This window comes from Perna viridis, chromosome 6 (genome assembly GCF_037379345.1).
Source record: "Perna viridis isolate PV_CMFRI_1.1 ecotype Kerala chromosome 6, ASM3737934v1, whole genome shotgun sequence".
Classification (NCBI taxonomy): domain Eukaryota; kingdom Metazoa; phylum Mollusca; class Bivalvia; order Mytilida; family Mytilidae; genus Perna; species Perna viridis.
Genome location: NC_142450.1, coordinates 10248254 through 10272957, shown reverse-complemented (window position 1 = coordinate 10272957; position 24704 = coordinate 10248254). Strand labels below are relative to the sequence as shown.

The 24704-nt window shown below is 34.2% G+C and overlaps 2 protein-coding genes across 4 annotated transcripts; both read left to right on the top strand.

Moving 5' to 3' along the window:
* The first annotated feature begins 1349 nt into the window (after positions 1–1349).
* Positions 1350–10417, top strand: LOC148613599 (uncharacterized). 2 transcript variants are annotated; one of them, XM_088587039.1, is made up of 8 exons: positions 1350–1509; positions 3084–3225; positions 4297–4412; positions 5767–6418; positions 7089–7305; positions 7709–7779; positions 8176–8292; positions 9756–10417. In XM_088587039.1, exons 1-8 carry the CDS (start codon positions 1411–1413, stop codon positions 9968–9970), a joined length of 1629 nt encoding a protein of 542 aa, XP_088443165.1. In that variant the 5' UTR covers positions 1350–1410; the 3' UTR covers positions 9971–10417. The 2 variants fall into 2 exon arrangements, with proteins under 2 accessions (XP_088443165.1, XP_088443166.1); XM_088587040.1 differs by lacking the exon at positions 3084–3225 and having other exon boundaries at positions 1384–1509.
* LOC148613598 (uncharacterized) lies at positions 10002–24173 on the top strand. Of its 2 annotated transcripts, XM_088587037.1 has the most exons (10): positions 10002–10142; positions 11707–11953; positions 12326–12393; positions 12711–12855; positions 13600–13715; positions 20255–20927; positions 21326–21554; positions 22126–22196; positions 23468–23584; positions 23871–24173. In XM_088587037.1, the coding sequence occupies exons 2-10, from the start codon at positions 11758–11760 to the stop codon at positions 24062–24064; spliced, it is 1809 nt and encodes a 602-aa protein (XP_088443163.1). In that variant the 5' UTR covers positions 10002–10142; positions 11707–11757; the 3' UTR covers positions 24065–24173. The 2 variants fall into 2 exon arrangements, with proteins under 2 accessions (XP_088443163.1, XP_088443164.1); XM_088587038.1 differs by lacking the exons at positions 10002–10142; positions 11707–11953 and having other exon boundaries at positions 12176–12393.
* Positions 24174–24704: the final 531 nt, after the last annotated feature.

Genomic DNA, 24704 nt, shown 5'->3' with positions numbered 1-24704 from the left:
AACACTGGGAGCATGGACCAGGTGTACCGGTAGGGTAAGCGCCATCTGTGTTTCTATGAAACCGGCCGAGTTGCTTATGAAATGTTGCGTCCGCGGCTGACTTTATAGCTCTGATCCGAAAGAAGAATATCGTTTAGCTAGATCCTTTAATCTCAGTTTCCGCTATAAAGTTGACGTATTATCGTTGAACAATTCTAGTTTTGGGGATTTGATACATCGCAACTACCCCAAAGAACTTGAGATAAAGGATTCTACAGACACTATGAAGTCAGCTTCATATCTTGACCTACACTTAGAGATCGATGGTAAAGCAAAACCATTGTCCAAACTTTACGACAAAGGTGATGACTTTTCATTTAGAATTGTCAACTTTCCTTTCATCCGTGGCAACATCCCTTTAGCACCTGTGTATTTAGTTTTCATATCACAACTCGTACGTTATGCCAGAGCAGGTGCTGAAAGGATGTTGCCACAGATGAGAGGAAAGTTGACAATGCGGAATGAAAACTTAAAACTGTTCTTTCTTTATAGATATGTCTGACATTAGTCGATCTCAGAAAAAGATACGACACGGCAAGAATAGCGGCACAACTTACTTCCTTTAGAATTAATACCAACATGTCAAACATTGAACAAACATGCTAGCAATTGATGAAATCTAGGCTAGCATTTATTGTAAATATCTTTTAACTTTAATTTAAAGAGGTAATATTTTTATTAACATCTTTGTAAGACTTTCTCTTGGTTTCGTTTATATTTTCTTAAAGGACGAAGCATATATAGAAAAATGTACATGCAATGGTATTTTATAAAGATGATTTAAGATGTGGAATATAGAGAAATAGTAAAACTATCTTATCCAAACCCTGAATGAACAATTTTAGTCTAATGCAGTTTCAATGGTTTTTTTTTTAAATTGCAGTTGTGTATACTGACTACCTGTCGTAACCGGACAAAACGTTCAGTATAAAGTTGCATCAGGAGACGGATTGAAATAAGACTTGAGTTTTGTATCTGAATCATATTATTAAGTGTCAGTCTCTGTAAGAATCATGCAGTGGGTGAAACATAGTATAAAAACCCACCATTTTGAAAGTGTAATTTGACTATTTTCATTGAAATGCACTAAAAATGAACAACCATAAAACATTAATGGTATCGTACATGCATGATAAATTATACTTTCTCCCTTTCAAAATTTCTGCGAGAGATATCCCGCCATTTTACATTTCCGAGTTTTCTAAAGATTTTATGGGAGACGCAGATTCTTCTCTAATACTATCCGGGACTGAATCTATATGTTACATCTAACACAATAAAGGCAAGATATCAGCTATTATCACATTTATACTACATGTAGATAAAATTCTTTACTGTATTGTTCTATTTGGTGATAAAACGACGTATAACATGTATATGACGTACATCTTCTTATGGTATTTTCCAATAGCATGTGGACACCTCTGCCTCATATCTCCACTCCAGAGAGGTAGTATGGACATCTCACAGGTAAGGTTTACGTAGTGAAAAATGTCAAAACAAGGCTGAATCTATATTCAATATAAGAAAAGGAACACAGCTTAGTTGAGGTATATTTTATTTGTGATAAACAAAGTGGATAAAAGACACAGGTAAAGAAGCATTCTAATGAAGTATTCTCCTGAAATGATAATAGTAACAATGAATTGCAGGCATGCAAATTAATTCGCTAATTCAAGTTTTTATATAAATATATATATATATAAGATACAATTAGGTGATATGATGTGATGTGTACAAATGCAGCTCAAGCAAGAAGGAATATTAATGGTCTAACACAAACTGATGTTGTATTTCTGACAGAGGCGGATCCAGACACCTTGAAAAGGAGGGGTGCAAGGCGGGGTTCCTCAGAAAAAGAGGGGTGCTAGAACATTATTACCATGTTTTGTTCATTGTACACATAAAAATGACAAATATACAATGAAGAGGGCGTGCCAACCCCCTGCACTCCTCTCTGGATCAGCCACTGGATTTTCTGCAAGACAAACAAGTAGCTTTAGGTCTATGTTGCAGAATTCAAGAGCCAATTGAAGGTCGCTCATTAATTAGTTTAGTTCTTGTATTATAAAAAAAGGGCTTTCAAAAAATAATGGTTGATCGTCTCATAAATATGCCCACATCGGCACGACGGACTTCGTATAATATAAACTTTGCAAAGCAAAGTTTAAAAATGATAAAACATTACGATGAAGGAACAGAGTATTGCATATAGAAACAACAAACAACACACAGAACAGACAGATGCTTGATGCTAAATTGTTAACACAGGCACACGGATAAGCCTAGCTAGGTCACGGTGTGTTGATAGGCTAACCGTCCAGGGGCAGGTCCAGAGGGGTGCAAAAGAGGGGGGTGGTGGCTTCCCCTTTTTTATTAGAAAATTGCCATTTCATGTGTAAAATTAACAAAAATGGCAAATAATGTCCTATCATCCCCTTTTCTGAGGAACCCCGGCTGGTACCCATCCTTTTCTGTGTCTTGATCCGCCCCTGCCTCCCTCTGCTGTTCTAAACAAAATGATCGTTGCAATTTCCAAAATCATAAAGAAGAAAACTATTCAAAGAAATAGTACTAATCTGTTGTGGATATTATATTTGCCGCAATTTTGTAATGACAGTCATGGAAATTTATAATGTATAGTGAAGACTTTTATCCTAAAGTTATATTATTAGAGTCCTGTTTCGAAGCCTAATTTGTGAAAAACATTCTCGTTTAGGTTGTCTAAAAATTCCCATAGATAAATGGGAATTAGGTGTTACAACAGAAAAATGGAAAATTGGCGATACGAAATGACAAAGTCAATAACTGTCGAGATAGTGCACGGAACTATAGCCGACTGGCGTTGTAGATGTAACAATTATGCAATTAGAAAAGTTTCGTTTACACCACAAAAATAGTCACCGATCTTTTTTTTTAATGATATCTAATACTGAAACCCAGAATTAAATATATTTTAGAGGGTGGTCGTAAGAAACAAGACAATATATAGCTACTAAAGGTAATTGTTCTGTTCATTTGAAGTCCCAGAACTTGTTATTTAGGGAGGCAGTCGGACTTGTTTTCGCCTACAACCAGAGTGTGGTGGAGAGCCTCCCAGTAAATATCTAATCGAGTACCCAGGCGGAAAGCAAATGTGGATCAAGTGGCAACAGAATTTTAACCATTATACCGTTGGGTATCCTGGTATGTGATTGGAAATATATATATATATATATATATATATATATAACGTCTCAGAATGTGACGACTCTATTCTCTACACTGCTCCATCGGATCAAATTGATACAGGGAAGATAACGTAAACTTATAGAAGGGTCTGAAAAATTTCCAACGATGTTAGAACTGTCAAATTTGCGAAGCAAGTTTTTGTCGTTCCCTCCGTGGGACTCGAACTCGTACCGCTGTGACATCTATATATATACAACGTCTCAGAATGTGACGACTCTATTTGCTACACTGCTCCATCGGATCAAATTGATACAGGGAAAATATATAAACGTATAGAGAGGTCTGAAAAATTCCCAACGATGTTAGAACTGTCAAATTTGCGATGCAAATTTTTGGTCGTTCCCTCCGCGGGACTCGAACTCGTACTGCTGTGACATCTATGGCAACACCGCCTGCACAAAGTCCAGCGCCCTAGACCACTCGGCCAGCGAAAGCTATATTTTTTATAGCCTAGCTGGCCGAGTGGTCAATGCGCTGGACTTTGTGCAGACACCTATATATATATATATATTTAATATATTTTATTTTATGAGGGGTCCCGAACCTACTTTCTTTGATCCGCCTAAGCGTCCGATAACTAGAGAAGACTTTCAAAGTGTTATCACAGCGTTTGTTAGCAATAAATTAGTTATTAAAGTTCAAATTTAAAAATTTCAACGGAAAATGTACTTTCCACGTTCCAATGTGAACAGTTCACTAAAATAAACCTTTTCCGGACAACTACTTTTTTTTTACTTTTTTGTAAGTTTTGCTTAGGCTACTATTGTACTTCATAGTCAGCGAAAAAAAAATTCTTCTGAACGTTTTCCTTACATACCATGTTGAGTTTTCCGTTTCCGGAATTGCAAATTTGTCCCGTGGAGAGTTAAACATGACCGTACACATAACAACTTTCGGCAGACAACCTACAAAACGGTGTTGGCAAACTGTGAAATAAACTTAGATTTCCGTTTAGAGAAACGCCAAATTATCAAACGTTGGTAAGAATCGTATAATTATATAGTACAAATATTGTATCTTATTTAGGTTACATGGATATTGCCTTGGCCCCTGTTGGTTCATCCACATGGAAGACTTTAACGTATATACAGGATCAGTACTTTTACGCTCAAGATCATCAACAAAACTACACAGCTATTGTGGTATCATTAGATTATATATCTGTAGGACACGGCAGATATTTAAAAAAAGCTTTCAATTTCTCTCAATCCTCCATTTCCCGTCAACTTTGATAATATTATTTTCGGCTTACATTGGTCAGTTTGTGAATTATTCAATCCAAAACTCGATAGATACTTTAAAATTCCTAGGGAAAACCGACTATGTAAAGCATAGCAATGTTATTGAAACTGAGGAACACTTCCTTATACACTGTAATTTATATGAAAACTTAAGACATAAACTTCTGAAAGATTTAAATTGGAAATTTGAAGACATGACTGTATCTAAACTACTTAATCCCTCCTCTAAGGAACATGTAAAATTAATCGGCTCCTTTTTGAAACAGTCATTAGAACTGAGGGAAGAAGAAGCTTAACTTTTTTCATGTTCTACTGTAAATAGTCTCATATTTGCATTTGTCATTATTGTATTATTTGTGATTAATTTTGTTGTTGGCTTTTGTTCGTCACAAACATTATTATGTTTACACGACAATAAAATATTTGAATTTGAATTAAAAAAAAAGAAATTTGAATAAAAGGTAATTATTTACTAGTACAATATATAATTATATTATTCATAATTCATTGATTAAGAAGGAGTAATCAAGGAAACCAATGTTATAGCGGTAATCAAAAGAATATAATCCAGGGACAAAGACCAGACATGGAAAACAGACACACACAACAAAGAACATAAAGTAACTAAAATCATACATACAAAGTAACAAAAGTAAATGAGCAACTCGGATTCCACTAAAAACTGGGAGCATGGACCAGCTGCACCGATAGGGTAAGCGTCCTCTGCTTTTCTAGAAATACCCGCCGAATTGCTCATAAAAAGTCAAGTCCGGGGTAGGCAAACGAGGAAAGGTAAACTATGACCCGTTGAATAAATCAGTTTTCATGATGCTGATGGATACATCATAACGATCCACGAGTTCATGATGACCACCATAAAACTTCTGTAGTGATGACTTCAATCTTGTAGCAACATAACCCTGTTCCAGAAGCCTATTTGTTAGAGTTCTAGCGCGATGCAAAAAGTCTGCGTAGTTAGACCTAGGTAGACCTAGGGTAAGGGACACAACCCATAGAAATCATTTGAATGTTTGTATTCAGCATTTTACTTTAATCTCATGCAAGCATCAAAGTAACTTGGCCTGATTTCATTCTGTTTCAATTTAAAGCTTGAAAGGCTTTGGTTAAAAGTAATATGTTATCACTGATTTCAAGAGTTATGTCCCTTACCCTAGGTCTACCTCCTTAAGATGGATAGTATATTATTTTCTTACTGCATTGTATAATATTCTGATATTTGTCAAAACATTCTCAGGTTCTACCAAATATAGATTGCAAGCACTGTGTAATAAGAGCCCGTTATGTTCCACATAAACCCGGAGAATCAACATTTTATCAATGTTCCGATATTGCCATACGTCAAACTACAACAAATCCCAATTCAAACGTTCCTACGACACGACAAGACCGCGATATCGAATATAGAAAAATTAGCAAGAAAATTGATCATCTACGGAAGCAACACGATGATGTCTATGCAATCGACTCAAACTGCTTAGTCGGGTTTTCATACAATCCGTTAAACCCTGGGGATGGATTTTTGACGAGTGTCAATGTTTTGACTGGTACAACAAATATGATGGAGGAGTTTTACATTAACATTGCACTTACTTACGCCAATAAGTTTGGTACCAACAAAGTCAGATTCCAAACAGACATAAACGGAGATTTTGTTTACGACGCTATATCGGCCATTAATTCTAACGAGAATTTGATACAGCTTTATCACATGGGTACCACAGCTGATGAAATAAACGACTTTGTCATGGAAATAGATCTGAAGCATCCCGGTGACATAATAAAAAGGGCTAAAATAGTAAACAACTATAATTATCCAATCAGCGCAATTCTCCCTTCTGGAAGAGACACGTATCTGACGGTCACAATGGCTGATAGGGTGACAAAAGGTTAAATGTTTTATATCAATATAAAACAAAAAATCAAATTTTGATAAAAAATAAAAAAAAATACAGTAGTTTTCCACGTTATGTACCCTATGTGCAAATTTTCTATAAAAAAAAATCATGAGAATTGTTATCTTTTTTTCATAAATTAAATATCCACAAAAGTGGATATAAAAACTAAGTTTTATTCTTAAACCTGCACCAGCAAATCTAGAGGTTGACTGACAAACTCTTTTCTGACATGGTGCCACTTAAGTCGTAAGAGTAGGCTAAACCAAGTTTTAGTGTCTTCATTCGACAAAGGTGACGGGAATCACGTACAATACAACTTTTCTAAACCGAACCCTGAATAATCCAAAAATCTATTCGAACCGAAAACGTTCTAAGTCCCATTCCATTGACTGAATGCATTTTGAACCTTGGTAAAACAAGCAACATACTGTCGAAACCGAACCAGTCTTAAAGACCATAGGGTGTCCGGTTTAGACAGTTGCATTGTATAAAGTAGAAGCTCTACCCTTTTTTCTTCTTTTTTTTACCGACAAGAACGTTTTCAAGACAGGGTTTTCGAAAATATGAAAACGAAGATTTGGTGGATGGATGCTATCATAGTCCTTACATTCCAATGTAATTTTGTTACGTGCCATGTAAATTGTTGGGGTTTTTTTTATAGGAAAATACCAATTCATAATTGGCGAGTTAACCTATACTGCTGTTCAACAGTTCTCCTACAAACCAGTAATATGGACAACAGACATGGAAGATATCTATGTAAACTTCCAATGGGCTGAGTACGACAGTGTAAGAAACGTTGTTTATCTCCTGATGGGCAACGAAAACTCACCCGAGAGACTTCAGGCCAGGATTTATACATATGATTTGGATAAAAGGTTAGATATCAATTGCAATAACATCTCTAATATTTTAGTTTTACGCTTTTGATTATTTAGTCCGTCTTTACTATCTTGACTTTGTCCTTAATACAGGTAAGTGTTGATTTTGACATGCTTATAAACATCTCGGCAGCGGATGTAACATCCCTGATTTGAACTAAAACCTTGTTCACAATTTGTTTTGGGTCTTTTACTGGGGTTTTTGTTTTGTTTTGTTTTTAAATTAACTTTTGTGGGTTTTTATTTTTTGGTCGCAGTCTAGGTTCAGTTGCTCGTTTATTTTTATATTTAAATATATGTTATCCGTTGTTTAAAAGTCTGTTTTATAAAACTGAGTTCGAGTTTGAAATATAATATTTATTGTTTATTATTATTTTGATTTTATACATCTTGTTTGCAGGAATGTTTCCTGGGTGGAAGTCGACGTAGATGAGTTCACTTTTATGTCTATGCATGTCCATCAAAAGTCAGGTAAATTAACTGTACCAAGATATACATGAAAATCATATTTACAAATGTAGAGCAACACATGATTTACGGTTATCAAATTTCTCAGTTTACATGACTCTCACGTGATTTCCATATAATCAGTACAATTATTTTTTTTACTAATTATGTTTTTTCCAGTCAATATCTACATGTGACAATCATATTACACGTCATCATATAATAAACAAATGATTACCACGTGATTACCACTAGAGATACACTATCAGGTTTGTTCCCAGGATTTTGTTTTGCAGTGCTGAAGTAATTTAATGTTCCTGATTCGTTGTGAAATATACCTCTTATTTTGTTCTGATTTGGTGCTGCGTGTATGTTTCTTGTTCAATTAGGAACTGTCTTTAGGTTGTTTGTACTTTTCAGGCCGTTTGTACACAGTGTCACCAGGACTGACCTACCATTTCAATCCGTATTGGTCGCTTATAGAAGTTGATCCGATGACTGGGAAATCTAAGCGTTTATCATTGATAACAGATGTTGGTTTGTAAATTAGTGATGTTATAATGATATCACACATACATATTTACGTGGTTATCAAATGAATTGTCTTATTACATAACATTTTTTTTATAAATATCAAACTGGAGTAAATTCATGTATGTCAAAAACCCACAAAGTTCACTTTCATTTCTTATACAGAAAAAAGTTTTTATTCTGACTTTTGACGAAAAAAAAAATTGTCCACGAATTTAGCTCTTTGCAAAGCAAGTTTTCTTGATTTTGTTAATTTGAGTGGGAGATGAATGTATGTTTTTTTTTCTCCAAAAACAGAAAAGACTATAATAGTTACGTAAAAATCTGGCATAAATATGACTTAAAAACTTGAATTAAATGATTAAAACTACATATATAATATCCTACCTTTAGCCATGTGTTGATTATCTTAACTTACATTTTGGTTGTAATGCACTATGGTTCACTTGGTTTTGCATAGGTTTCGTAACAAGTTCTATACAGTCCATCAGACAGGGTTATGTTGCTACAAGGTTGAAGTCATCTCTACATAAGTTTTATAGTCGTCACCATGAACTCGTATATCGTTACGGTGTGTCCATCTGCACCATGAAAACTGATTTGTTCAACATGTCATAGTTTTCCTTCCCTACTTCGTCTACCCTGGACTCGACTTTTTATGAGCAACTCGGCGGGTGTTTCTAGAAAATTAGAGTACGCTTACCCTACCGTTGCAGCTGGTCCATATGCTCCCAGTTTTAGTGGAGTCCGAGTTGCTCATTTAATTTTGTTACTTTGTATGTATTTATTTGGTTATGTTATGTTCTTCGTTATGTGTGTCTGTTTTCCATATCTGGTCTTTGTCCCTGGATTCTTTTGATTTCCGCTAGAATCTTGGTTCCCTTGATTACTCTTTTCAGCCACAAGTATAAAGAGAGACTTGCATTCAATGGCGGATCTTCAAATGTGGTTTTTATCAAGATATTTATTAGAAGGGAAATCCACGCTGTGATTTAGTCATTTTACCAAAATTGTGCACAATATCAACAAAAGTTTCCAACAAATGGGAGTTGAGAGTACATTGATTCACAGGCACTTGAGACCAGGATTTTTTTTAAATTTTCCTTAAAAATATCATTAAATCATTTTGTTTCCGTACTTGAGTTATTATGCGTGTTCTCTGACATGTCCTCTTGCTATTTATTGCTGTTTATACTATGCCTAGAAGTATATAGATGAAACCTAGGTATAGTATAAACAGCAATAAATAGAAAGCGGACATGTCAGAGAACATGCATATTAACTCAAATACGGAAACAAAATGATTTAATGATATTTTTGAGGAAAATTATTTTCAAAAATCCTGGTCTCATGTGCCTGTGCATTGATTGTAGACATTGTAAACTGGTGTGTGAATCAAATACGGTATCATTTAATGATGTAAATAGTCTTTTCACTCTTAATTTAGACATTGTAATGTTATATTTTAGGTTACTTTTCGTTGTTTTATGGAGGGACGATATTCAATGGTATAGATGAACAGACGGACACTCTATATCACGTGTTCCGGTTGATCGACACAAATGCTGACGTCATTGTTGGCATCAACCTGCAGACGTACAAAATGACATTTTCGGAAATCACAAATTTAAGACACATATACAATTTGTCTTATATAAGAGCAAATAATACCTGTTATAATTAGGTTTATAGTTCGAAGCATTTTCATAAAACCAAGATAAGATCCAATCGGAACCATTCAGTGTTACTCATTTTCATGAAAGATGTATTGTACAATGTAAATCAAAAGACATAGTTGAATTTCTTACTGTGTTCGAGTAACAAGGGCGAGGACTGATTCAAGAAACCATCGAAAGGTAAAAAAATGTATAAGATTAACGATTAGCAACCAAACGAAATAATTCATGAAATATAAAAAAAGCAAATTTTGTTCATAAATAAAGCTGTAGTGCAATTAACTTGCACAGCTTTACAGCTAACGAAAAACAACCAAAAATATAATGATTATATATGTGTAACTCGCATACATACCCGTTTATTAAAATCAAAGGAAAGCACCATATGTCAACCAAGTTAATGAAGAAAATCTTTATTTTTTGTTGTGTGAAAATAAAATGTGTATGTACTTCTATATGTTGTTCTTTTTCTATACTACTGTGAGGCAGACTTCATTCAAAACTTGCTCAACAAAAGGGAAGCTTGTTGTCACAGCCTTTAACGTCATGTTTCGCTATATAGTGATATCACTGAATTAAATCTACATTGATGTCTATCTACATTTTATATACCCAAAAGAACTAGAAATTAAAGTCATTACAGACACATTGAAGTCTCCCTTTTGCTTTAAACTAAACTCTATTTGGTAAACATGGTAAATTCAACGACTTTAATTTACGAATCGTCAACTATGGTTAGTTAATAGAGGTAATTCACCGGCTCCAGTGTATGGCGTTTTCGTCTCTCAACTCGTACACGCTTTTTCTAGAAATTACGAACAACTCACTGGTTTCCCAGAGATAACGTTCAGAACATGGAAATGTTGCCTATAGATTGTAGTCACCAGTCAAAAGTTCACAGTATGTTTGACAAGTTCAAGATCATTGGTATAGACATTTAACACACATTGAAATCGCAAAAGACGCCACAAGAACTGGGACAAGATTTGCTACCCATAGTTCAAAGTTTCTGTTTTCTGTTTTAACCGTGACCTGATAGACCTACATAGTGTCGTTTTTTACTATGATCAGCGATTTCCTACTGTCATGCATGTTTTCCTCTTACGAAGCAGTAACTGCTCACCCTTCCGGAGCATCTGAGTTTCCAGTGTTGTCTTGTCAAAGGATTTATTCTAGTTAAGGTGTATCTGCACCATGAGAACTGCTTGTACAACGTGTCATCGTTTTCCTTTCCTCTTTCGACTACCCTGGACTTGACTTTTTATGATAAACTCGGCAGGTGTTTCTAGGAGAGAAGAGGACGCTTACCCTACCGGTGCACCTGGTCCATATGCTTCCAGTTTTTAGAGGAGTCCGATTTGCTCATTTACTTTTGTTACTTTGTATGTATTTTTTTTGTACTGCGTGTCTGTTTCCCATGTCTGACCTTTGTTCTATTGATTACTCTTTCACCTTCAGAATGACTGCTTCTTCTATGATCACTAAAAAATCGACACTTATTTAGGACTACAAAATTTATTAAATTGGACTAACTTCCGTTTGAAAAATATCTGTTATAAAAAGTCTCTAGGAACAAATGTATACAGAAAAAAAATCGGCGAACACGTAGAGGAGCATGATTAGTTCCCTTTAAGATAACGATCGCTTTTAAAAAAATTCATATGAAGCCCATGGACCGGACTATTATTTACATATAATTATATGATCTCATAGTTTTTACAGAGAGAGAAAAAAACTTTTTCAGAGCACTCTGAACGTTTCCAGCTTTAGAGAGGAATTTTGGTCTAGGCATTTGATGAAAAAGGTACTAAACGCAAACCTCTCAAATGCGGATGCAGAAATTTGGGAAAGGGAAATACATGCTATTACTGGTCAATTTTGGTCTCGCAAAATCACGATATTGGCAAATTTTCAATCAAAAGGAAGTAGTTGCAACCGCCAGGACCCCTTCCTTTTGGATTCGCTAATGGCACTCACCTGGATGCGTTTTGGTAATACATGTACTAATGTTTACTTATAGCTATATTTAAGTTTGATAATAATGATCATTTCTGATTACGTACTCGTATTTGGCAAACTGGGAATTAATTGTGCATTGTAATATTGGTATTCAGACTTACAATGTTTTAGATAAACAATGAAGAGATATAAATGACGAATGGTGTCTTATGATAGTAAATCTACAAAGGTCAATACTAATTCGTTTATCAATATCAGATTTTGTTAAATTTACCGCGTGATGATTTGATTTTATTTTCAAATATTATAAATATAAGAATGATACAGTAAAACTACAATTAATAATACAAAATAGAACATTATGAAGAAAATGGTATTATTCCTTTTTGGGATCTTGATAACAGTCAGTGTTGCCCATGGGCACCTTTGTTTGGTGTTTCCCGAGCAGAGAGGGGCGATGGATATCACAAAAGTAAGTATCTGTCATATTGTGAAAAATTAATTGTTCAAATGATGTGATAAATTTATCATTGCATGCAGTGGCATCTTACACGTATCATTCAACTAATCATATAGTTTCGGTTACTTGTTTGTGCTGCCATAGTTTTGCAATTCATCGAGCCTGCCCTTGTTTACATATAATTCCTATTAAAGAAATAAAAGTTCTATATTTCATATTTTGCATGTTATATTACAATCAGAGAACAATTGATGTGTTATGCATCTACATGTTTGTAAGAAGAATAGTACACAGACGTAATATTTAACTAATTTTATTTCATACCAAAGAGTGGTAGTAGCACATGTTTTAGACATGGCGCTCCATGCGGAGGACAGCCACCAGAGACACCTGGGTTCACTCCATATATGGGCGGACATCAAATGTGGATCAAACTACAGCAGAATTTCAATCATTATGAAGTAGGATACCCAGGTATATATGTATATTAGTCATGCACGTGTGGATTTTCTGATGCGAATTGCCGGAAAAACGTATTTGGGACTGAAAAAAAAACAATTAAACAACCACCGTGAAAAAAAGGAACATCAGCAATGTTGAAATCTATAATAAGCAATTATTGGTCCTTAAAAGACCTTAACTGGAGTATTTCCACTTACATCAGTGGAGTTATGAAAACGACCTCTGTTTAAATATGTGACGATAATGTATGATGGCAATGAAACCATGCAAATATATGCGAGTATGGCATCTAATGGACATTAAATGTTACCCGTCACTATATGGGATACAAAACCATAAAAATAGGGGTATTAAAAAGTTTGAAACAACAGGACTGGATAAAAAAATGGAATTTGAAGAAAAAAAATTTATAATAAACGTTTGTTCCAAGTTTGAAAAATATCTTCACTCATTTCACAATTTATCGTCTGGATGTTACGAAAGTAAGTATAAAGATGTTCTAAATCCGAGAACTACAAATGGTGATGTGTTGAAAATCCTGAAAAAAATCTTCTCCTCGGATCAAGAGTTACCATCTGGAAACCCCGGACGACGGATAGATGCATACCTGTCAATTAATTTAAAAAATGGATGTACTAGTATCTCATAATGCCACTTTCTACGTATTACGTAGTTGCATATGATAAACATGTATTTATAGGTTGGTAAGGATAATAGTTACTTATTCCCCCTCATACATGTGATTTGTTTGCATAGGTTTCATGGATGTAGCTATAGCCCCTTTAAACAGTACAGAATGGCAGACGTTAGCCTTTACACCAGATTATTATGTACATGCACAGGATCACCAAGAAAACTTTACAACAATAGTAGTAAGTAGAACAGCATCTTTTCATCTGTTCTATTTTTTTTTTATTTGGAAAACATTGTACAGAAAGTCAGTTTCAGATCCTGGGAGATGCACGGGTTAGTATACCGATTTCGTTTGAAAAAAAAGTAAAATGGTCGTGCAAGAATTGGGCAAAAAAAACTAGTGATAGCCTGAACCGCTTTATAAAGTTCTGGATTCGCCTCTGGAGAGGAATTGCCTCATATAGACTCCATATCTATAGAATAATTTAAAATATCACTTTACTGTCATAAAACTGCATACATGAAAATACCAGCTAGCTTTTTCGTCATAAGCTTTAACTACATGTAGCAGCTAGTAAAGATGTAACGCAAAATTGGTATTAAAGAGTAATTAAGGGAACCAAGGTTCTAGCGGTAATCAAAAGAATGTAATCCAGGGACAAAGACCAGACATGGAAAACAGACATACACAACAAAGCGCGGGTGTGTTAAGGAGAAATGTCATAAATTATCATATTTTCATCAACGAAAACAAGCTACTTTTAAACTCATCTTAATACGTGGAATTTCTTCGATGTTCATATTTAAAGTATACAAGGGCATAAAATGAAACTTCCCGAACACAAAAAGATCAACACAATGTCAAAATGTGCAATAAAAATGAGTCATGTGATCGGTTAATCAAGCCTTGGTCGGACCACATAAATGTTAAAAGTGCAGTGGGAAGATGACAAATTTGTAGATCCAAATTTTAATGGTAGGTCAATGAATATGCATATTTTTTCAAAAAGTGCTGCGGGAAGTCTGAAATATCTACATGGAAGCTAAAAAATGGCCCGTAACTTGCATGCGATGAAATATTTTGGCGTTTCCTTGTATTTTAACGAATATTAAAATAAAACGTTATCGATAGATAACTTCCCGCAGCAGTTTTCTGGTAAAATGAAATATGCTCTATGAAATGAAGTGTAAAATCATGTAAATCGACATAGAGCATGCCACTGCACTTTTGCATTTTCTAAACCATATACTTTTTCACATAGCGGCGACATAGAAACAAACGCACTGGCGACCTCAGATACGTTGACATGTGACAGGTAACGTGCACGTGTGAACAACCGATTTAGTTGCGATAGCAGACTACGCTTTAAGTTTCTTATTTTTTTTGAAAAATAAGAACATTTTTCATTGAATATTGTAGTTATTTATAATATAAGTTGCAGAAAAGTTACTAATTGTGTTTAAGATGTCTCCTTTTTCTGCTGAACAAAACATGGTTACCCCCTTTTTTGTATGGTATCATAGAAAATATTCCATATCCAACAATTTCGTGGCAATATTTCCAAACATTAGAAATTCGTTACGACTTGTCAACCTCCGAAATCTACATAAATGAATACAAAAGTTTTTTTTTAAATAACTTATTATGTAGCGGCTTAGTATGTGGTGTAATAGTGATATGTTTAAGACATTGCATGAGTGTACATGTACAATTTGAACTCTCTAAAGTATTTGTTTTATAAGGAACATGAGGTATCATCATAGATACTTCAAGTTGATGAACAATTTGCCAAATAAGAAGAGATAACATTGTGGTGTTTTTTCTTCATACATAGATAAAATAGTTCAATGTTAGTGATTTTGACATAGCCCCCCCCCCCACCCCCACACACACACACATACATACACAAATACATTTCACCATAGTAGTAAATGAAGTATCATCATTCAAGGAATACATGTATATAACAGTTATTTTAAGGGTGTACATAATTAGCTTTAGTTAGCTTTATAGACAATAGACAAAAGACAATAGACAATTTTATTTGCACAAACACAATTACAGTAAATGGTTATGGCATGAACAAAAACAGAAGAATGTAATATACATTACATATAAACTGAATTTATTATCATGGTGCGACAGTGGTGTAAATCTGATCAAAACAGATTAATCTATAGTTTTAACGTTATATATTAATATAATTTCTGTTAAATTAAATTGACCTTCGATTCCAACATTCACTCATGAATTTGATAGTTATTTTTAGCATTTCTATAGATCTACTGTTTATTATATATGCTATGTCTCTTGGTGTGAGGTGAGGTTTTGATGAAGAAATTAAATTATGGTTGTCCAATTTCATTTTGTATTGATTTCTTTGCGGTGCGTAGTGGGTGCACACCGAGAAGAAATGATATTCATCCTCTATTCCCACTATCACATGATTTACAAATACGTTTTTTTTTTCTCTTTGTTTTTTGTACCGACCCCTTTCTAATTCTAGTGCATGTGCATTCAAACGAAATTTACTGATGATAGATCTTTCTATTTTAGATTTACATAAATCAATATATGGGGGTCTTTTAGACGGAATAAATATTTTACGGAAAAATGAGTTTTTCACTCATAACTATTGAGCCTACTAAATGTTGCTTAAACTGATCGTGTAGTCTTTGTTCGATTCTTTTGATGTAAAATTGAAGGTTATTAAGCTGTAAGTTAAGATGACTGAACCCTAATTTACTTAGTATATTTTTTACCTGGGACATCCACAAGTTGTTGTTTTTAACTTATCTGAACATTTCGTAGACTAGTGTATCAGGGGAGTTAAGGATATGGTTTAAAAAATTAATCGTATTCAATTGAATTTTTATATGTAGAGATGTTCTATTCAGTTCTGTTAAGCAATGCAATGTTTGTAGTTTTACTATTTACTCCAAGGATTTCTTTTATGAATTTCAAAAGTAAGTGTTCATATGGTCAGAGTCATTGAAAGTTTTTCCAGCTCCCCAGACCTCAGTTCCATACAGAATAACAGGTATTACCAAAGTGTCAAATAACTTTTCAAGTAAATTACAAGGAACATCTATAGAGATGACTTTTTTAAATTTTAAACCAAGCCTTTCTTCCCTTCTCCATTTGGTTATTTTTCGATAGGTTCAAATTGCCATTATAGTTAAATGTGATGCCCAGGTAGCAGTAAGATTTTACTGTTTCTAGCATATTTTTATCAATACTTAAGTGGTTGAGAAAACTTTTAGCATTTCAATTGAATATTATTATTTTTTATTTGTTTGTGTTTACTTCGAGTTTCCATGATATGCAAAAATCATTAAGAATGTTAAGTGCATTTTATAAATCGATGGTAAAGGAAAACTATTGACCAAACTTTACGACAAACGTGATGACTTTTTATTCAGAATTGTCAACTTTCCTTTCATTTGTGGCAACATCCCTTCAGCACCTGCGTATGGAGTGTTCATATCACAACTCATACGTTATGTCAGAGCTTGCCGAAACTACGCAGACTTTTTGTATCGCACTAGAACTCTAAAAAATAGGCTTCTGGAGCAGGGTTATGTTGCTACAAGATTGAAGTCATCACTACAGAAGTTTTATGGTCGTCATCATGAACTCGTGGATCGTTATATTGTATCCATCTGCACCATGAAAACTGATTTATTCAACAGGTCATAGTTTTCCTTTCCTCGTTTGTCTACCCCGGACTTGACTTTTTATGAGCAACTCGGCGGGTGTTTCTAGAAAAGCAGAGGACGCTTACCATATCGGTTTTCAACTTTTGTTCAGATTAAGATTGCAAAAGTAAAGGTCTGATCTGTTTTAATGAATGAACACATTTTGAACATGTACTGCAAACAAAATTCCCTGCAAAATATTTTTGATATGAATTATGTTTTTTTTAACATTTTATTTTCAAAATAATTATGTACACATACACAACAATATCAAGTGTTAGCACAATTATAGAAAGTTATGTTAATCACATTGATCACTGTACCAGTCCTATAGGATATGATTCTATTAACACCTCCATCCATTCATTGGAATGCAGTTAAAACACAATTTGGCACAAAACTTTTTTTTCAAATGCACTTTCCATTGAACACATAACTACTTTTACTTCACTAATACATCCAATTTCAATGTACATGTATAATGTACACATGAATTATGGCAAGTAAATGCTTTCTTCTGTTAACTTCGCACACAGTTCTTGAAATCAAAATTGAATCCTGCATCTAAGTTCCAGGAAATATTTATTCACAATTAATAAGTCAAGCTTCTTGTCAGTCTCAGTTGAAAACTGTTGAAGTTCGGTAATATTCTATACTCGATATTCCATCACCAAAGTTATAGAACTATTAACCATAAGTAAAGTTAACCCTGCTGTCCATGGTTTTGAAACAGCTTGGAGTTTGGAAATATCTCTGTAAACAAAGACAGTAAAATTCAAATTAGCCTAGAATTATGCATTGTAAAGGTATTATTTGAGTGTGTATTGAACAAATGTGGTCAAAATAAAACTCCGATTGTAAATTCGTACTTTTAAGTCTCTACAAAAGTATCTATGAGTATTGTGTATTAGTGTGGATAATGTGCCTCCATTGGGTAAGTTGGAACAACAATGTCGGAACAAAGTGACTTTACAAAATTACTGTACAATAACTGTTTAAATATTTTGATAACCAAGAAGTCGGTCTCTATTCTTGCTATTTTAAGGCAACTAAAAGAGTCAATGTAAATTGATTCAGTACATGAGTACTTTGATTTTCCTATTTTAATGACAATTGAAAATTATTAATATATGTTTATTTATCGTGATATTTTCGCTATGCTGTTGTTTAAATGTTAGACCATACATGGGGTTGTTTTGCATTTAAAGATCGTAAATAGTGGTTTTTACTGATAAAAAGCTGGACATCCCCGATTTATTTGCCCGTGATAGGTCTAAGGCCACTTTTAAAAAAATGTATTGGAAGTATACTTTTAAAGACAGTTTTCAGAAACTAACATTCACGCATGTATAAACATTATTTACTTATTGTCTTATAATATAGGGTTATTGTATGAATATCATCCGAAGCAGCATATTATATTGCACGAGCTTGCGAGTGACAATTTTCACCAGTATTCATGGAATAACCCTTTTATTATTTATATAGTAATAAATATTTCAGTTGACATTATACTAATTTGTTGGATATAATTCATTTTACAACGTTATATGTGTTTTATTGCACTAGTTCAAATATGATGCATAATAAATATATAAACTTTTTTTTTATAGTGCAATATGAATTTACGATTGGTTGATAAATTGTAGTAAAATTGAAAGGAATGCATTTTTTGTTTGTATTATTTGAAAGAAAAATGGAATCACAATAACTTTCACCAAACACAGAAATATGTTGAACAGTTCAAAACACATTTTAAGTGAGTTTTATTCCTGGAAACTGTGATAAATCCAGTGGAAGTATTCGCTTGAACTTTTTCACGGGTGGTAGCAACGATTCAAAGTTCGCCGGGCGCTGACCGCTGACCTTCACATACAGATTCCTTTTTCTGCTTGTCTATTAAGTCTTTGACTCCTTGTCTGTCAACATTTAATACAACATTATTTGCCTCCTCTTGTGGTATTTCTTCAAATTCCGCATTTTGTAACAACATGTCAGTATATCCCGTTCAGCCATTTCGTTAAGCAGACGACAACAGTGCAATGAATTTAAAAACGTATTCAGAATGTCTCCGAATTTTTCCGGATACGAATGAAAGTTTGCGTGCAAATGCCGGGATATATTGCAAGCTTTGTTTTCTATTTTCATTACATAAATCATGATTGCTGGATTACTTTAGAACAATCTTTATCCATATAATTAGTTTTATAAAAAAAAAAATGCATTAATTACGGTAAGAACTGCTGTTTTCAACGCGTGCACCAATTTTCAAAGAGAGAGGTGATTTTCATTAACCAAAACCGACAAAGACACCACTAATGGAATTTGAATATAGTTCTAAATGTCGGTGGAGAGTTTTCCTATATAGATACATATTTAGACAGTAAATACCACGTTACCAGTAGTTATAACTCATACTATAAAGACAAAAAAAACTACAACAAAAAAGTGCCTAATAGAGATTCAGAAATGACCATACAAATGAGGTAAAATATCTTATCAAAGTTTGACAAAGAACCAAGAAATGCAAAAACATACTGCAAATCATGTAAGATCAACAGTGAAGGTCCCAAGTCTATAGGACTCACGGTTTAAAAGTTTATTGACCAACAAAATAATTTCATTTTAGGTCGCGAAATCGCGTAACCAGGGAAACCTAAAATCTTTTCGAAACTTTGTCAAATAGTACTGCCCCGGGTTTCTAAAAAATATGAAGCTTTCGGTCTGTTTATCTAAAACAATTTAAGAAATTTTTACAAAATAAGTTTATCCGCTACGGGGCAGATAACTCTGGACCGACAAATGATCACGTCTCACAGGGCGAATTCCAAAGTCTTCTGTCAGATTGCGAAAGACTGTCAAAATCTTGTCGTGATACCTTCAGTCAAAACTTTGGCAAAATGTCAGGCGGAAAAAGAAGAATAATAATAATCAGAAGAAATACAAGAAGGTCTTCCCATCCAAATGGGAAAGACCTTAATAAGAAGTTGACCCTGAACATATAAATGAATTACTTGAAATCGTTCTGCTAACTTAAAATTTGTGGGATTAGTTTTTGTTACATTTCTTCCTTTTCAAGGTATTGCCAAACATTGACTGTGATCACTGTGTGATTCGAGCAAGATATAATCCACATAAACCCGGTGAAGACACATTCTATCAATGTGCAGACATCAAAATCAAGAAAACAGACAATTCAAGACGGACTCATAAGCACATGACGTCACTTCCTCCATTATCACAAGATCTTGATCCACAATACCGTTCGATAGGTAAGAAGATGGACGTATTGAGGCACCGGAACAGGTTCGGACCTAAAATAGAAGCCCCTTACTTAATAGGGTTATCGTATAACCCTTTTGACAAGGAATTCGTTTACCTAGTCAATATTTCACTATCAACAGGCTACCCCAATCAAATCAACGGTTATAACTTGATGGTAATCGAAGCAGGTATGAAAAGTCATAGCAGCCCTAAGCAGAAGAGACACCGGACCACCACACTGCCAGACAAAGCAAACTATATCTATGATGGAGTTGGTACAATGAACGTTATAGGCAATTATGTCGGTTTACTGCACACCGGATCACCAGACGATGTCAATGACATTTTGATAGAGTTTGACTTAATCAGAGACGGTCGAGATGTAGAGACATTGACAGTAAAGGGCACAGATGCACCAATCAATGCTGTATTAGAATATAGCAATGGACTGTATTATACCTTTACTATAAAGGAAGGAGCAAATAAAGGTAACAACAAACATCTCACCTTTAAAAATACAATTCTTTCAGTCTTTTTTAATTTTATTTTTCTTCAAGAATTTTTCATTCCTATATACAAGAAGCATTAATTAATTGGCCACACGTGCTGTTTGTTTCTTTCAAGATTGTCTGAGAGCTCATACCTGTCAAGGTGCATGGTTGGTTTTGTTTATACCAGATACCAAATTTACTTGGCCCTCCAACTTCATTATTTATACCACATTCATGCGGGAGGGAGTGAAAGGAGGGGGGCAGGATCGTAAACCTTGGCAAGTGAAGGGAGAGACACAGTAACCCTTGGCTATGATGGGTTGGACACAGGACCTTAATCCTTGTGTAGCGAAGATGGTTTTGTATTATCATGCACCCTTTCGTTATCATTCCAGGTGACTATGTGTTTGAAATAGGTCTCCTGCAATACCGGCGGGATCCCGTTGGTTACAACTCTTGGTACCAGTACACACCAGTGATGAAATCGAAACCAGAGAATCTCTATATTAATTACCAATGGGCTGAATACGACCCAGAGAGAAATCTCATTTATGTACTTATGGGGAACGAAAATTCACCTGATCAACTTCAAGCCAGAATTTACATATTCAACCTAGCGAATCAGTAAGTCGTGACTTAAGGTCTAAAAACATGTTGCAATTAATACGACCAATTTTGAATATCCCAAATGACGGAATGTGCAATAACAACGAAGATTGTTAGCATCTAGGTTCAAACAGTAGAATTGGCAATCTCCGAAACAGAGGTCCTTGTATCTCCTAGGTCAAACAAACAGTATAGGAGCTACAAACCTCTCTTTCGGAGATTGTAGAATTAACAACAATACAACTGTCACGTATAACAATGATTATGAATATCTTTTCACGACAAAATATTGAAAAAATATTCAGAAAGCATTATATTTCAATAAATGACGAAATTTCGTTATTTACAATGTAGCTTTGTATTACAAACATATTTCTTCGGGGAAATTTTTGGCATGGGTAATGATCCCATTTTGTAAATATCTGGATCCACCACAGCGCACACCGCCTTTACTCGGACATTTTATTAAGCCCATACAAATACTAATACTAGTAATTAACGTTTCTCTTTAGTTTTGAAAGCTGTTCATGAAAAAATGTGAACTTCATACTACATGTATGAACAGTAAAAAATTATCTCACTTTGACAGGTCAGTCACAGTAACAGAAGTTGACGTCAGCGAGTTCACTTTTATGTCCATGCATGTGGACAAAAGATCAGGTATATTATAAACTGTAAATGGAACTTAATACCAAGTTAAAGAGTTTAGGTAGAAATTATTTTTAAACAATTATATGTAATTATTTCTTAAAACCAAATAGGTGCATAGTTAGTGGATAATTTGCTTTCCATAATTATTCAATTAACCCCGTTGACTAATCTGTACTGCCTTGGTTGAAAACTCAAGCGTTCACTGGTGATCTTCTGTTAATATTGGAAGGTGTCGAGAATGTTCACGTTAACTAAGTGGAATCTAGTCTTGTTACCGGAATGAGACAAAAACAAAAAAAACAAAATTATCATATTATTCTTTTGAAGGCATTCTACATTATTGTATATCTACATATAATGCCTTATCTGTCTATTAAATGCTATCAAAATCTACTGCGCGGTTCAAGATAAGTGGACAGACAAAAAAATGGATGGACAGAAAAGGCAGGGTGATTCTTTTATACCACAAAACTTAGTCTCTATAGAAAAACACCACATCACGACAATTAACTGAATTAAAGGAAATTCTTTATGGGGCATTCAGATAACTTCGATGTTAATTGAAAATAGAATTGACTGTAGAATATCAATACATTGAGTTCGAATCGATAAAGGATATTTACATGGTAAGCAATAAAATTGTCATACTTAAGCGCACCGTATGAAACACAGACGATAGCAAAGAGATCCCTGCATGATCGTTTACACTAGTCGCCTCAGACAAAATGCTTACGATCGCAAAGGTTAAGCCCTAAACAGTTCAGGCATATGAACACACCATTCAGTCCTGATTTGGATTGCGGTTACATGTTGGAAACAGGATAGGGATATTACTAAAATCGAAGTGGCCCCTAATTCCTAAACAATTCATTACAACTCCATAATTTGATTCCAGTCTTCCCTTTATTACACCAAATGTATTGTTTGTTATATTCAAGTCTAGAGAAGACCCTTGTGAGTTGAAATAACTCTTGTCTGATCCAAATTTGTTAATTTGCAAAACAAAAATGTTTAAATTAATCTGGGATATTTCATAGAGATCTATTTACTCTTATACTGACTTCACAGTAATCTCAGGAAAATGGGTCCAACTCGCAACCTCAAAATTCCTCTTACTGAATTTTTTGTTCGGACACCAGGTCATTAATTTCTAAAACGATGCAGATCACAACCCCAAAATCAATTAGACTTCCTTTTATGGCAAGCTGTACTATGGTACAATTTGAAGGAGATAAATATAAATGTACACTTTTACTAAGAAATTTCGTTGTGTGTTATAGGAAAACTATATGCAGTATCTCCACAGCTGTTTTATGGAACAAATACCCAGTGGTTTTTGATAGAAGTCGACCCATTAACTGGAAAATCCCAAATGGTTTTACAAATTGCAGGTTTTGGTATGTAGACCTACGTTTTTTTTAATCTCAACTGTAATATTAAAATAAATATCTTTAGTTGATATTCGGGTTCAAATAACAAAACGGTCACAACTTCAAGACGAATCTTTCCCATGAAACTCAGTGTGAACAATCCATTAAGAATGAATTATATTGATCTCTTAGGTCATTTTGCCAGAGACCACAGGGGAAATATATTCAATGGCATTCTTGATCCCATTCAGATTATTTTGCCTGAGACCACAGGGGAAATAATATTCAATGGTATTCTTGATCTCATTTTCAGGTTATTTTGCAAGAGACTATGGTGGAAATATCTTTAATGGTATAAGTTCCCAGGGAATTCTCTATCATGCTTTTAGACTGTATGATACAAATGCTGATGTGATTGCTGCAATAGACTTGAACAAGAAAACAATCACATTCTCAGAATTAACTAATCTTAGAGGTGTACATAATCTGGCTCTTGTCAGTCCTTAAATAATTACAATATATACTTTTATTTTTAGCTGTTATGAATGTTTTGTTTTCAAACTTTCTAGACTTCACAAATAAGGTGTGTTGATTCAATAAAAAATCAAAAAGATAAGTTTTTTGTCAGAACAACTTGCCATATTTTACACATTGTAAAATACACTAAGAAATCAACGTTATGCAGAATTAAAAAAAAGGCTGCCTGAATTAAACGATCCAGGGAACAAAGTAGCTTTTTCCTGGAGGTGGCTCTACAATTTTAGCTGGATATCGCTATAAATAACTTAGCAAAAGTTTTGGTGCAAATGAAAAAGTAATGAAAACAAAAAACTAGCTCCAATAATAAAAAAAAAAAATTGTAATTCAGGTTAGAAAAAATCCCATATGTACCTTGCAATACTTTTTTGACCTTATCTAACAAAAGGCTGAGTAACTCCTATTAACATAATCTTTGATACAGCCAGTGAAGGACACCATCACCTATACAATAAATTGAACAGTTTAAGTCCAAAGCACTTTTAAAGACTCCCACAACAAAATAATTTCTCATCCTACTTGAAAAGATCATTAATACATCTGATAGATGCATTGCTGTGCTATGTACCCCGACACGAACAGGAAATTGATATCATAGAGCAACCAAATT

Bases quoted from the DNA above. Each gene is read 5' to 3' on its own strand.
- LOC148613599 (XM_088587039.1), top strand. From the start codon at position 1,411: ATGTATATGACGTACATCTTCTTATGGTATTTTCCAATAGCATGTGGA. The intron at 1,510-3,083 runs GTAAGGTTTACG...CTTGTTATTTAG, and splicing joins GTAGTATGGACATCTCACAG to GGAGGCAGTCGGACTTGTTT. The intron at 3,226-4,296 runs GTATGTGATTGG...TATCTTATTTAG, and splicing joins TTATACCGTTGGGTATCCTG to GTTACATGGATATTGCCTTG.
- LOC148613598 (XM_088587037.1), top strand. From the start codon at position 11,758: ATGAAAAAGGTACTAAACGCAAACCTCTCAAATGCGGATGCAGAAATT. The intron at 11,954-12,325 runs GTAATACATGTA...TCTTGATAACAG, and splicing joins ACTCACCTGGATGCGTTTTG to TCAGTGTTGCCCATGGGCAC. The intron at 21,555-22,125 runs GTAAGTCGTGAC...TCACTTTGACAG, and splicing joins ATATTCAACCTAGCGAATCA to GTCAGTCACAGTAACAGAAG.